General features: G+C 44.6%; 2 protein-coding genes across 2 annotated transcripts; one reads left to right on the top strand and one right to left on the bottom strand.

Annotated features, from left to right (window-relative positions):
* The first annotated feature begins 1682 nt into the window (after window positions 1-1682).
* LOC101405430 (E3 ubiquitin-protein ligase TRIM21-like) lies at window positions 1683-10188 on the top strand. The gene is made up of 7 exons (XM_014790233.2): window positions 1683-1755; window positions 3045-3500; window positions 3998-4093; window positions 5441-5671; window positions 7512-7534; window positions 8225-8325; window positions 8619-10188. Exons 2-7 carry the CDS (start codon window positions 3093-3095, stop codon window positions 9167-9169), a joined length of 1410 nt encoding a protein of 469 aa, XP_014645719.2. The 5' UTR covers window positions 1683-1755; window positions 3045-3092; the 3' UTR covers window positions 9170-10188.
* A 3313-nt stretch (window positions 10189-13501) lies between these two features.
* LOC101399666 (olfactory receptor 52B4-like) lies at window positions 13502-14452 on the bottom strand. Its single transcript, XM_004434141.1, has one exon. It carries the CDS (start codon window positions 14450-14452, stop codon window positions 13502-13504), a length of 951 nt encoding a protein of 316 aa, XP_004434198.1.
* Between the last annotated feature and the right edge of the window lie 482 nt (window positions 14453-14934).

A 14934-nucleotide genomic window follows, 5' to 3' on the forward strand; every position in this document is an offset into this window, starting at 1 on the left:
GGAACTGAGAATTTTTCTAGCCTTCTCAGCCTTCCTCTGTTTTCTTTCCTCCTCTACAGCTTGTGACCACATCCCTACCAGCTATCCCTACAGCCTCTGTTGAACTGACAGGGCGGCCTGTTATCTCTGGGCTGTTGCTAAAATGAGGGTCTTCCCTGGACCTCTCATGCAGCTGTGCTTACTATGTCACTTCAAGCATCACTTCACTCCATTCAGTCTCAGTGTCCTGTCCTATAATATGAATTTAACAACCCCTAAATTGCTAAATTGTTGTATGGTTCAAATAATATAACTTGACATGGCCGCATTATTCACCACAATAGCCAAAAGGTGGAAGCCACCCGAGTGTCCACCAACAGATGAATGGATAAATAAAATGTATATACATACAATGAAATATTATTTGGCCTTAAAATGAAGGAAATCCTGTCACATGCTACAACATTGATGAACCTTGAGGATGTTATGTTAAGAGAAATAAGCCAGTCACAAAAAAAGGATAAACACTGTATGACGCCCCTTATATGAGGCACCTAGAGTAGTCAAATTCACAGAAATAGAAAATAGAGTGGTGGTGCCAGGGGCAAAGGGGTGGGAGGAATAGGGAGTTATTGTTTAATGGGTAACAGTTTCAGTTGGCAGGATGAAAAAAGTTCTGTGAATGGATGGTGGTGATGGTTGCACAACAATGTGAATGTATTTAATTCCACTGAACTATACACTTCAAAATGGTTAAGATGGTAAATTTTATGTTATGTGTATTTTACCACAACTTTAAAAATAAAAAGAATAATAATAATAAAATGTAACCTGAGAAAATCCCTAGCTCAGTGACAAGTGCACAGCTGGTGCTCAGTAAATGTCAATTCCCTTCTTACTGCTCACTGGTGTGATACCTGCCTTGGGGTCATGCAGAATAAATCTGTCACTCCCTGATGTTAAAAGAACATCAAGGGCCAGCCCCGTGGCTTAGCAGTTAAGTGCACGTGCTCCGCTACCGGTGGCCCGGGCATGGATCCTGGCAGGCATCGCCCCACTGCTTCTCTGGCCATATTGAGGCCACGTCCCACCACAGCAACTAGAAGGATGTGCACCTATGACATACAACTATCTACTGGGGCTTTGGGGGAAAAAAAGGAGGAGGATTGGCAATAGATGTTAGCTCAGAGCCGGTCTTCCTCAGCAAAAAGAGGAAGATTAGCATGGATGTTAGCTCAGGGCTGATCTTCCTCACAAAAAAAAAAAAAAAAGATCAAGTCTCCTGAAAAGGAGCTGTTTCTGGAAGTAGGAAGCAGATGGTGGCATGTGAGGGGGAGCCCCAGGCACCTGTCTCTCCACCCAAACCTCCTTAAGAGCAGCTCCCACAGGCGGCCACAGCATATAGGTGTGGGGTGAGGACGAGCGTCAAAGAGCATGACTGCTCCATCTAGTAGATACGATGTTTTACTGTATTAGATAATGAGGACACGGGAGGGAACGCAAAGCAAGGACGAAATGCTGCGGGGTGGTCACTCAGTCCCAGCCTCCGGAAACACTAGCCTGGGGCTTCAGAAGCTTCCGACACCTGCTGCCCCTCGGCTCCTCTTTGTCTCCTCCCACTTCTTCTCCCCTCCCTCCCGCACGGCCTTCAGTATTCCTTCCTCCCGTTGCTCCTCCCACTCTCCTCCTCCGCCCCCTTCCTTTCAGACGTGCCTCTGACGGGAAATCGAAAGTAAAATAGGGAGCCAGCTGCCACCCCCTGAGTCCCCTGAAAAGGTGAGTGAACCTGGCTAGACCGAGCTCCCCCAGCCCTCGCTGGGGGACCTTTCTCCCCTGCCCCAGATCTGAAGACCCCCTTGTAACCAGTCCCCACCCCTAGAGCCTTCAGTCTCAGTTTTCACTTCTCCGCAGCAGGGCTCGCTCACCCCAAGCCCAGCAGTTCTTCCTGCGCTGGCGGGTCTGCCTGGGAGGAGGCTGGGCTGTGAAGGGGACTTCCAAAGTCACCTAGGAAGAGCTAGGGCTTCCCTGCTGCTGGAACGTGAGCTGGGAAGAGGGTCCCGGTGAAGCTGGGAGAACCAGGACTGCGACCTAGCTCAGAGCGTGGTTCAGGGGAGCACAGGGTGCGGTAGGTCTACAGTCCTTGAGACTCTAGTCCCCGAAAGTCACCCTCTGGGGGTGAGAGGGGCAGGGTTGTTTAGGATGTTGGAAATGTGTGGGTCTCTGCCCTGGAGGAAATGAAGACAGGTACCAGGTTGGGAGTAGCTGGGAGAAGAGCTGGAGTTCTCTTGTGTATACACGCATATGCATATACATATGTGTATATATATGCAGATACATATATACAGTCATGTACACCATAACAATGTTTCAGTCAATGATGGACTGCATATATGACAGTGGTCTCATAAGATTGGTACCATATAGATTAGGTGTGTAGCAGGCTATCCTATCTAGGTTTGTGTAAGTATACTCTATGATTGCAAATGAAGAAATAGCCTAAGAACTCATTTCTTAGAATGTATCCCTGTCATTAAGCGACGCATGACTGTATACTTACAAGAATATATAATATATTTTTATGTATATATTCATATATATATATAACTCCTGTGATCATTGCAAAGATTAATGAAGATGTATGCAAAGCATGTAGCACCTTCTCTGGCACATGAAAGGTGCGTGGTAAATGGTTGCTATTATTGTGATTAACTTCTCAGCACAGTAGAGGACTGGTGGCCTGAGAAGGGAGAAGATGGACAGGAAAAGCCTGGGCACTGAGGGTTTAAGCAGAGATGGACATGATGAAAGTAGAATTGTAAACAGCTTTATCTCTGAGGTTCTCAACAAATTTCACTGTCTCTTTGGGGGACTCAGTTTCCCCTTCTGTCTGACTGGATCCATGGACCAGACTATGGAGCGGAAGCTCTTGTTATTCAGGTTAATGTTCTTGTCTTTTCTTGTTTTCACCCCCTCCAGTTCACTCTCCCTCATGTTTTCCTTTGAATTGTTTTGTTTTTCTCACACAACCCTTCTCATCTTCTTTCCATTTCTCCTCTCCCCACTAGGCCACTGTAAGATTTCCACAGTGCTGCTTTAACAGGCACATTACCGCTATGGCCTCAGCAATGCCCTTGGCAATGATGTGGGAGGAGGTCACGTGCGCTATCTGCCTGGACCCCATAATGGAGCCTGTGAGCATTGAATGTGGCCACAGCTTCTGCAAAGAATGCATCTCTGAGGTTGGGAAAGATGGGGGCAGTGTCTGTCCTGTGTGCCGGCACAAATTCATGCTCAGGCACCTCCGACCCAATCGGCAGCTAGCCAACATGGTGGACAACCTTAGAAAAATCAGCCAGGGTGCCAAGGAGGGCACACAGGAGGAGTGGTGTGGGGTGCATGGAGAGAAACTTCACCTGTACTGTGAGGAAGACGGAAAGGCCCTTTGCTTGGTGTGTTCCCAGTCCCGGAAACACCGTGACCACCCCGTGGTCCCTATTGAGGAGGCTGCTCAGGAGTACCAGGTGAGGCCTTAATATGGAGGCATGAACAGGTAGAAAGGAGATGGGGCCCTGATAAGTGCTTTGTTCCCCAGAGCTGCGGATGGGAGAGAGTCACCTGTGGAGTTGTGGGGTTGGAGAAAGGAAGGGTGCCTCCCGCTTCCATGGCTAATTTAAGGGGAGAAGTGCAAGCTCAGCACAACCTTCTCATTCCCCAGGAACGGGGGACGTGCTCTGGGGAAATGCTGCAAGGATCATGTTTCCTTGTGGCCTCCTGGTTAATTAGGAATGACTAGTGCCCCCACCCCTGCCACCTCACCAGTGTGGCTCTATTTTGTAAGAAACATCGGGCTTTTTCCAAGGTCTTCCCATCCACAGAATTCCTACCCCAATCAGACTCTAGTCTGCCCCCTTTTCTGCACTCAGGCTTTTCTAAGAACTAGTATGATCTTCCCCCACCTCGTGCCTACCTACCCTATGTCTTGGTCTGCTTGGCCTTAACCTGCTATCTTTCTCTGCAGGAGAAGCTCCAGCTGGCATTAGGGAAACTGAGAACAGAACAGGAGTTGGCTGAGAAGTTGGAAGTGGATGTTGCAATGAAGCGAGCAGATTGGAAGGCAAGAATCATGTCCCAAAGGGAATCTTAGATCAGAAGCCTAGGCAGGGTCCAGGGTCCTGGACTCAACAAAGCCCTAACTGTAGTTCTGCCTGCCTGAGGAGTGATAGAGTCAGTATATCTCACTCTCCAAGAAGCAGCCATCCTTGTCTTCTAATAGAGAGAATGAAAAGGTTGTAGCTCAAAGAGAGCTCCCAGTCAGCCACAGAAATCGAGTCTTAGGAGAAGGTACTGTGGGAGAAGCCACACACTAAAGCCCCTGCTCCTGGAGCCCAGTCTTAGGGGATGACAGCACCAGTGCCTCACTATGGGATACAGAGGTGTCCCAGGAGAAATGCCCAATGGCTAGGCCTGTCAGGACATGACAAGGGCTATTTGGAACAGACTTAAGGGAACCACCAAGGCCTGAAGTAGGAAACCCAGTCTGCCCAGGTGGTTGCTTGATTGTGTCCAGATCACTGATACACAGTAGAATGCAGAACTAAAGCTTGTTCTGCACTGGTGATTTAGAGATGGCATAGGTCAGGGATTGGAGGGGAGTGGAAGGAGCTCACGGCCAGTAGATCCCTGAGGAGGAAAATTTGGGACTCAGGAAGGGTGAGGCAGGGCCGGCTCCGTGGCTTAGCGGTTAAGTGCGCGCGCTCTGATGCTGGCTTTCTGGGTTTGGATCCCGGGCGCGCCCCGAGGCACCACTTCTCCGTCCAACGCGAGGCCGAGTCCCATGTACAGCAACTAGAAGGATGTGAACCCATGACATGCAACTATCTACTGGGGCTTTGGGGGGAAAAAAATGAATAAATAAAATCTTTAAAAAAAAAAAAAAAAAAAGGAAGGGTGAGGCAGGCTGTGGTGGCAAAAGGGGTCATCTTGTGTCATTGGGCAACCATCCAGTCACTAGCAGGAGAGGGGAAGTAAAGAATATCCCAAGAGTCCCTTTCCTCAGGACTTAGGAACAGTTTTGTGAGCCTGTCTTTGTGAGGTGGTTGGGGATGGGGACAGGTGTTACTCTCTCAGTAACTCACTGAGATGAAGACAATGGGGCACATCTGGGTAGATACTGGCTTTTGAAAGAGGTTGAGGAAGGTCTCTGATACCATAGGCTGATGCAGCTGTGGTTGTAGGGCAGCTACAGTGTGCCCCCCACCAATCCCATTCCCCTCTTTGTCCCAGAAGTCTCACTTACCTACCTCCCCAGCAAATTGTGTGTGCGTGTGTCTGTGTGTGTGTTTATTCCAGAGAGAGCCAAAGTGGTGAGTCTACAGGGAATAGAAATGGGTATGGACACCTCCATTCTTGAGCTTGGCAGATTTTGATAAAAACCACCTCTCTCTTTCCATTGATGCCAAAGAGGAAGGTTGAGACACACAAATTGAGGATTCACACAGAGTTTATGCAGCAGAAAAACTTCCTGGCTGAAGAGGAACAGAGGCAACTGCAGAAGCTGGAGAAGGAAGAGAGGGAACAGCTGAGAATCCTGGGGGAGACAGAGGCCGAGCTGACCCAGCAGAGCCAGGTCCTGCAGGAGCTGATCTCAGAGCTGGAAAGGAGGAGTCGGGGCTCAGCACTGGAGCTGCTGCAGGTGAGACCTGGGGACAGGCTCCCCGTCTGAGATTCAGGGATTAACTGAAAAAAGCCAGAGCTCTCTGGGGCTACTGTCAAAGCAAGCGGAAACCCAGTCCCTGGGATTTTCTTAAACAAAACAACCTGGAATTTGAACCCATGAGTAGTTTGCATTCAAGACTCGGAAGTTTTAGATTTAGGAGGGAGTATTCCATGCAGCAATTAAAAGAAATGGACATCCCTGTTAAGTGCCTGCTCTAATACCTACCAGATTCGTGACCTTGAGAAACTTCCTTAATCTTGCTGAGTATCAAGTTTCTCATATGTTAAATGGATATCATAATATTATGTATCTCAAAATATTTTTGTGAGGAATAAACAAGAGAATCCATGAAGGCTCTTAGGTAACTGTTGGGCCAAGGGACGGTTTTCAAATATATAATGTAATTAAAAACACTGAACTGAAAATTAAGAGACAGTAGCATAGCCCCAGCCCTGCCACCAATTCTCTCCGTAACCCTAGGTTAAAGATTTTCCTTTCCTAGACCTAACTTCTCCATTTGTGAAACAAGGGGGAGACAATGGGCTAAATAACAAGGGTTCCCCAAACTTTAGTCATAATTGTGTCATCTTTACAATTTCTGCTGCTTCTGTGAACTACACAAATGATTTTAGCATGTTCTTTTTCTTTAAACTGTCTCACTCTTTTACCTGAATAAATTTAGTTTAAAAGGAAATTTCCTAGGCAACAGAAGCCAAGAAATCGTGTGTTGATATGTTACTGTTTTTTTCTAATTTATTTCATAACAATAATAATAACTGCAAATTCTTAAATAACACATATTACATGCCAGGCATTCAATCCCTCGTGACAATGCAGCGGGTGGGTACCACTATTGTCCCTACTTCATAGGTGAGAAAACCAAGGCACAGAGTGGTTAAGAGACTTAATGAGAGACTAAAGCTAAGTAACTTGACCAAGTTCACCCAAATAGTAAGAGGTAGAGCTAACTATTTTTAAAAGTTCATTGATGTATGTTCTACTTGAAGTCATCTCACATCTGCCCGTGATATGTTTGCCTCACATGGGGAAACTACGGACTAGATGGCCTCCAAGTCCCCTCTGCTTTAACATTCTACATCTTTTCACTGTCTCCCAGTCAGATGTGGTCATGAAGCCATTTCTTTCTGGTTTGTGCAAAGCTGACTAGATTGATTTGACTTGGCTGGCGCTCTCCTTCCTATTTTCTAAATCTCGCTTCTGCCCAACATGGAGCCGAGCTTTCTAAAGCACTTTTGACTGGGTCTAGGAGCCTGCCATTTCCCAGGTAAGGGCTTCCAGCCCCTGCAACAGAATATCCTCAAATGATTTGATTTCACATACATGAGGGGACAACATCAGCTACAGCACAGGACAGAGCTTCAACTAACCAGCCTCTCCTCCCTGGACCACTCAAGCCCACAAATGAGAGAGAGCAGTTTCTGTGCATCCTGACTTGGCCATTCTTTCCCTGTGACTGTCTCTGGGCCTCAGCCAGGCTGGGCTATTTGCCCCTTTCCCTTCTCTTGCCCCTCCTTTCCCCAACAATCTGGTCTTTCTACTTTGTTTTCTGAGTCAGAGTCCTTAACCTGATCAACCTTCCCCTAGCTTTAGGACACACCCATGCTGGGTCTCTGGTTACCCCACAAGCATCCACACATTCTTTCTGCTCCAAGTTGGTCAGAATGTCTTTTGGGCCTTGGCCCAGAGGAAGCGGGTAGAGCAGTGTCCTGTGGACCTCAGGGTGGCATCACATCACCCACAGGACTGAAGTCTCACTGTGACTCCAGAACTTACTGTCTGTCTCTTTTCTCCTCAGGAGGTGAAAAGCGTCCTGGAAAGGTAAGGAGGGGTTTTCTTTGGTAGAGGAGGTACAACAGGAAGCATGTGTACCTATGATTAAGGTTATTGAGTTAGAGAAACATGCACTGATGTTTTCCCCATACTTCTCCTTATTCTCAAAGACCGAATCCTCCATAAATATTTTCTGGTCTCAGAAAGCTGATTAATGGACACTTCAGTTGGTGAGTTGCCCAAAGTAATTGAACTGTAACATCTTCACAAAGTGAAGCTCTGAAAAATAGGCAAATTCTGGGACGTTCTGAGTCTACAGCCTGCTGGGACTCCTTCTTTAAAAAGAATCTAACCAGTGACAAACCTCCCGGAAAGAGTCCTGAGTAAGACCCATGGCATGGGCGAGACTCCTTGAGGTTCCTTACAGAAGTGATTCAGCATATGTCAGATTCCTTGCCTGTGAATGAAACAGAAAGTGCTTGTGTGGTGACCTCAGGCTTGGAGAGGAGATACAGACTATCCACATGCTGCAGAGGCCCATGTAGCCAGGAAGGCCTGGATAGGAACTAAATCCTACTTCCTTTTGCCTCCCACCCCCAGGAATCCTAACACAGGATGTGTTTGTAAATTTGCATTGAATTAAATTATCAGTCATCCACAAGGGAGGTTATAGTGTTAGGGTTCAGGGAGGATGAGGTAGGAGTTGGGGATGGGATCTTGAACTCTATTTTCCCCCAGGAGTGAGTCTTGGAACCTGAAAACGCTGGACATTGTCTCCCCAGACCTGAGGAATGTGTGCCACGTGCCAGGGCTGAAGAGCATGCTGAGGACCTGTGGAGGTAAGGCGAGTGCCAGGAGGGTGGGACTGGCCTGCTGGGGAGCAAAAATGGATAATAAGTGTGCAGAGTACATCCCAGGGTTCATAAGAGATGCCAGGTCAGAATAGGTGGGGCAGGGATGGAGATAGAGAAGGCGGTTCCCTCGAAGGTCAGGGGAAGGGAAGAAGCTGGCTGGGGAGTCATTTCCTCACACAGTGAGGCTCAGGGTCACCCACTCATCCCCATCCCCCGACAGGCACAGGGTTACTGACTCCTCACACTCTCCCGGCCTGAGTGTGGTCCTCTCTCTGCAGTTCACATCACTCTGGATCCACAGACAGCCAATCCACGGCTCATCCTTTCAGAGGACAGGAGACAAGTGAGGCTTGGAGACACCCAGCAGAAAGTGCCTGAAAAGGAGGAGAGATTTGATACTTATCCCATGGTCCTGGGTGCCCAGCACTTCGACTCTGGAAAACTTTACTGGGAGGTAGATGTGACAGGAAAGGAGGCCTGGGACCTGGGGGTTTGTAGAGACTCTGTGCAAAGGAAGGGATATTTTTTGCTTAGCCCCGAGAATGGCTTCTGGACAATTTGGCTGTTTAACAAACAAAAATATAAGGCTGGCACCTGCCCTGTGACTCCCCTCCACCTTCAGGTGCCTCCACGCCAAATTGGGATCTTCCTGGACTATGAGGCCAGCACTGTCTCCTTCTATAACATCACTGACCATGGCTCTCTCATCTACACCTTCTCTGAATGTGCCTTCGCTGGACCTCTGCGGCCCTTCTTCAATCCTGGTTTCAATGATGGAGGGAAAAATGCGGCCCCTCTAACCCTCTGTCCACTAACGATGGGATGGTAGTGATCCACTGTTGATGGCTTTCTCTGGATACCAACACTCCCTCTGTTGGTACCCCTACTCAGCCACTGACCCTGCCTCATTTTCACCTGAATTCCGAACCATCTTTGTCTCTCCAGAGGTGTCAAGATACCAGCAAGCAGACTTTGGCAAGGAGGTCACTGAAAGTCTATGTCAAATGAACTTCAACATCAATATTCCTGCCCTAGATTGCCTTATGATTCTCTCCATGAAAGAAACTACTTATATTTAGCCCAAACTCATCCAGATCAACCAAAACATTTTTCTACCTTCTTTATGTGACTCAAGTTTTGTTTTCTCCTCTCCTTCGCTAGGCCTGTGGTCAGATCTCTATTATCTATCTTGCATTGTTTGCAGAAGGGCTTCCTAAATAAATAGGGCCTCCATCTATCTCATTCAATCCTTGTTCTCATTGTTCTTGTACACATCTAGGAGTATCTTTCCAGCATATGCACATCTGATCATAAGTGGCTCCACACTGCCTATAGAAAAGTAGCCATACTTTTTAAATAAAGGCTGAATTATGCAGAACTTAGATTGCCATGTTAAATATCCAGCCTGCTATGCCTCCCCCATTGCCACCATTGTCTCCCAACCACATCCTGTTGATAATGGAGTTGGTTAAAGGGCATATCAATCTAAATGATGTGATGGTTTTCTGATGTGTCACCCTGGCTAGGCTATAAGCCCGAGTTTTTCAATCAAACTCATCTAGATGTTGCTGTGAAGGTTTTTGTAGATGCTTTTAAAGTCCATAATCATTTGACTTTAAGTAAGGGAGACTGAATTAGGCCCACCTAGCTTGTCTACGACAATGCAGTGAAAGGCCATAAGAGCAGAACTGAGGCCTCCACCTATGAATAGCTGCTTCAGCTCCTGCCTGAAAGTTCCAGCTTGCCCTTCCTGATGGCCTGCCTCAGATTTAGGACTTGCCTTGCCAGCCCCTGCAGTTGTGTAACCATATTCCTTGCAATAAATCTCTTAATATTTATGTCCTACTATTTCTGCTTCTCCAGTTGAACCCTGATTGGCATGAAGGCCGGGATTAAGGTAACAACATCACTTAGTAACAGCAAGCACTTTCTTGAGTTTAAGCTTTTAATGTTGGAGCAATGAAGCTCTACACCTGAGCAATAGGAGGCTGTGAGAGAGCCATATCCTTCCAGGAACCCTGATTCCTTATCTAAAATAGAATCTCAGGTTGCCCTCAGAACATGTAAACTTAAATACTCTCACTTCTCAAAATCTGAATACCTTGACATATCAGGTTACTGTGATCCTTGGAGATGTACGTTACACAGATGACATATTACTATCCCCTTGGTCTCCACCAAAAGAAATTAAGTGTTGGAGATCTCATAGTATCTCAGCTTTTATTGCCACCAATGATGTTTAAGAAGTAATCACCCCTGCCTGTCACACAAAAATTCTCCTGAGAAATGAGGGAATATTCTACTAGCACCAATTTCAATTTCGATTAATATTATCCTTTAAAATGCACATAAAGCTTGTTGAATTTTGTGATCTTTGATTATAAAACTTCTTTTGAATTAGAAGAGGCAGAAATTAATACACCAAAATTTTAAAGATAAACAAGCTAAGACAAAAAGAAATTGGATTTATTCACTGCTTACTCTGTCATGCATATTCAAGATCCTGTGCATATTTTTTAGTTCTATCACAGCCATATAAAGGTATAATCAAGAAATTTAAAGATTATGGTGAGCACCTTTTTATTTATGAAGCTATTTTATATTTTAAATTTTTTCAGCTTTATTGTGGTATAATTGACAAAAATTATATATATTTAAGATGTATTCTTAAATATATATGTATACTTTGTGAAATGATTGCCACAATCAAGCAAATTGACACATCCATCACCTCACATAGTTACCTTTTGTGCGTGTGTAGTGAGAAAATTTAGGATCAACTCTCTTACCAAATTTCAAGTATACAATACCCTATTAACTGTAGTCACTATGCGGTACATTAGATCCTCAAATTGATCCTCAAAACGGATTCATCTTATAACTGAAAGTTTGTACCCTTTGACCAGCACCTTCCCATTTCCCCCACCCCTGTGCCCCTGGCAACCACCGTTCTACTCTCTACTTCTATGAGTTCGACTTTTTTAGATTCCACATATAAAAGAGATCATGCAGTATTTGTCTTTCTGTGTCTGGCATATTTCACTTAGTATAATGTCCTTCATGTTAATCCATGTTGTCACAAATGGCAAGATTTCCTTCTTTTTATAAATGAATAATATTCCATTATATATATGTACCACATTTTCTTTTTTCTCCCAGCTTTATTGAGGTATAATTGACACATAACATTTTGTAAGTTTAAGATGTACAATATAATGATTTTTGATATACATATACATTGCAAAATGATCATCACAATAAGCTTAGTTAACACATCCATCACCTCCCATAGTAATATTTGTGTGTGTGTGGTGAGAAATTTTAAGATCTACTCTCTTAGCGACTTTCAAATATAAAATACAGTATTATTAACTATAGTCATCATACTGTACATTACATCCCTAGAACTTATTCATCTTATAACCAGAATTTTGCACCCTTTGACCACCTTCACTCATTTCCCCTACCTCCCACCCCTTGCCTCTGGCAACCACCTATCTATTCTCTGTTTCTATGAGTTCAGTTTTAGATTCCACATATAAGTGAGGTCATACGGTATTTGTCTTTGTCTGATATATTTCACTTATCATAATGCCCTCAGGGTTCACCCATGTTGTCACAAATGGCAGGGTTCCTTCTTTTTTATGGCTAAATAGTGTTCCATTATATATATCACATATTCTTTATCCATTTATCTGTCAATGGATGCTTTAGTTGTTTCCATGTCTTGGCTATTGTGAATAATGCTGCAATGAACACGGGGGTGCAGAAATCTCTTGAAGATCCTGATTTCAATTCCTTTGGATATATATCCAGAAGTGGGTTTGCTGGATCATATGGTAGTTATATTTTTAATTTTTTGAGGAAACTTTATGCTGTCTTTTATAGTTGCTGCACCAACTTACATTCTCAGCAATAATGCAGACAAGTTCCCTTTTCTCCATATCCTTGCCAGCACTTATCTCTTGTCTTTTTGATAATAGCTGCCGTTCTGACAGGTGTGAGGTGATATCTCATTGTGGTTTTCATTTGCATTTCCTTCACAACTAGTGATATTAAGAAACTTTTCATGTACCTGTTGGCTGTTTGTATGAGTTATTTGAAAAATGTCTATTCAAGTCATTTGCCCATTTTTTAATCAGGTTGTGTTTTTGCAATTGAGTTATATAGGTTTCTTATATATTTTGGATATTAACCCCTTACCAGATGTAGGATTTGCAAATATTATCTCCCATTCCATAGGTTGCTTTTTCATTTTGTTGACGGTTTCCTTTGCTGTACAGAAGCTTTTTAGTTTGGTGTAGTCCCACTTGATTATTTTTCTTTTGTTGTTTGTGCTTTTGCTGTGATATCTAAAAAATCATTGCCAAGACCAGTGTCAAGGAGCTTTTCCCTATGTTTTTTTCTAGGAGTTTTATAGTTTCAGGTCTTGCATTTAAGTCCTTGATTCATTTCAAGTTAATTTTTGTGTATGGTTTAAGATAAGAGTCCAATTTCATTCTTTTCCATATGGATATCCAGTTTTCCTAACACGATTTAAGAGACTATCCTTTCCTCATTTTGTATTCTTTGACAAAGGTGTCAAACTTATAGTTGAACTTATAGGCAGGGGTTTATTTCTGTGTGCTCTATTCCTTTCCATTAGTCCCACTTCTAATTCAAAGTAAGTGGGTTTGTTTTACTATCAAGTGCATATACGATTAAATTAACATATATTCTGTCTAGCTGTTTTCACTGCAATGTTCTAGATAAGTTCATTGTAAGAAAAAATTCTGATTGTTCAATATGATTTAGTTTGGTTTTGATACATTGTAAGAAAAAATTCTGATTGTTCAATATGATTTAGTTTGGTTTTGATATCCCTATTTTTCTGGGACCCTATACATGTGCTAACAAGAGTCTCTAAGAGAATAAGCTACTTCCCCAAGGTCAAACACATCATTTTAGGTGAAGCCAGGATCCAAATCTAATTCTGATCTAAAAGCTCTTTTTTCTAAACACTACCCTTCTCAAGGTAACACGACAATCCATCTTTCAAAGTCTCGACAAATCACTTTGTTCACAGTCAGGAGAACCCTTGGTTCCTAGGTCTCTACAAAGTAGGCAAGGAAAATATGAGATCCTACATTGGTAAACATGCCACCTGATCAGTCACACCAACTCAGCAGAATTTCCACTGTGAAGACAAAGTACTGACCACATGCTCTCGAATCTGCCTGGTCTTGACACCGTAAATGACGGGGTTCAGCATGGGAGGGGATAACATGCAGACATTGGCCAGCAGAATGTGAGTATGGAGAGGAACATGATGCCCAAACCGCTGGGTAATTATCGTAAAAATGCCGGGCAAGTAGAACATGGAAATGACCCCGAAGTGGGAGCCACACGTGCCCAGGGCCTTTTGCCAAGCTCCTCGGGAAGGAAGGCGGAAGACTGCATTGAGGATGAGGGTGTAGGAAACCAAGATGAGAAAGGCATCTAGCACTACAGTAGAGAGAAGGACAGACAAGCCATACCAGACATTGACACGAATATCAGCACAAGCCAACTTGGCAATAGCCATGTGCTCACAGTAGGTATGTGGTAGCACATTGCTACGGCAGAAAGGCAGTCTCTTCACCAGGAACACATCTGGGAGTATCACAGAGAAGCTTCTCAGGACCACAGCCAGGCCAACTCTCATGATTACTGCATGACTGAGCGCTGTAGTATAGTGTAGTGGGTCACAGATGGCCACATAGCGGTCAAATGCCATGGCCAACAGAATTCCTGATTCAGCAATGAAGGTGGCATGGATGAAGAAGATTTGGGTGACACAGCCATCAAGGGAGATCTCCCCAGCATGGAACCAGAATATGGCCAGAGCTTTGGGCACAGTGGTAGTAGACAGGATGAGGTCAGCCACAGCCAGCATGCAGAGGAAGAGGTACATGGGTTCATGGAGGCTGCGTTCAGTGATGACAATGAAGACAAGGAGGCTATTCCCAAGAACAGCAACAAGATAGAAAATAAGGAAGGGGAGAGAGATCCATGTGTGCTGGTCTTCCAGGCCAGGGATGCCCAGAAGAATGAAGAGGGAGTGGCTGATACCAGTGTTGTTGGGGGTTGCCATGCCCAGGACAATTCACGTGGGTGTTAGTGTGTAGGATTTGGCAGTCACCTCTTCTCTCTTCCCAAAAAGGTGAATAGGGTTGGAGTAGGGGAAGTGGGAACAGAACATTTTTTTACTGGATGAGCAGTGGAAAGGGTTCTGGTCAGGAAGTCAGGAAACGTGGGTTAGAAATCCTTGCCATTCTCTTCACTTGCTATGTGATCTCAGTAAAATTACTTCCCTGCTCTGAGTCTCTCTTTTCTCACTTTAAAACTAAAGTTGGGGAGAAGTTGGATAAGATTACCTGTAAAAGAGTTGTTCCAGCTCTTGAATGCCATAGATCTGAGTCTCAGGTTGTTATAAACAGTTAAGAGTTATGAATAACAAAACACTGCAGGTTCCACTTGGACCATCAGAATGTGATCTGCATCTCAAAAGGAAAATGGTAACTGAGTCGATTGTCAGTTTAACAAACCTCACTGAGGACCTACCATGGCACCTGG

Source organism: Ceratotherium simum, chromosome 7, assembly GCF_057802395.1.
Source record: "Ceratotherium simum simum isolate JZ-2026a chromosome 7, ASM5780239v1, whole genome shotgun sequence".
Taxonomy (NCBI): domain Eukaryota; kingdom Metazoa; phylum Chordata; class Mammalia; order Perissodactyla; family Rhinocerotidae; genus Ceratotherium; species Ceratotherium simum.

What these genes read in the sequence shown, in the direction of transcription:
- LOC101405430 (XM_014790233.2), top strand. Translation starts at nt 3,093, where the DNA reads ATGGCCTCAGCAATGCCCTTGGCAATGATGTGGGAGGAGGTCACGTGC. An exon ending in AGGCTGCTCAGGAGTACCAG is followed by an intron (nt 3,501 to 3,997) that starts GTGAGGCCTTAA and finishes CTTTCTCTGCAG; the next exon opens with GAGAAGCTCCAGCTGGCATT. An exon ending in CATGCTGAGGACCTGTGGAG is followed by an intron (nt 8,326 to 8,618) that starts GTAAGGCGAGTG and finishes CTCTCTCTGCAG; the next exon opens with TTCACATCACTCTGGATCCA.
- LOC101399666 (XM_004434141.1), bottom strand. Translation starts at nt 14,452, where the DNA reads ATGGCAACCCCCAACAACACTGGTATCAGCCACTCCCTCTTCATTCTT.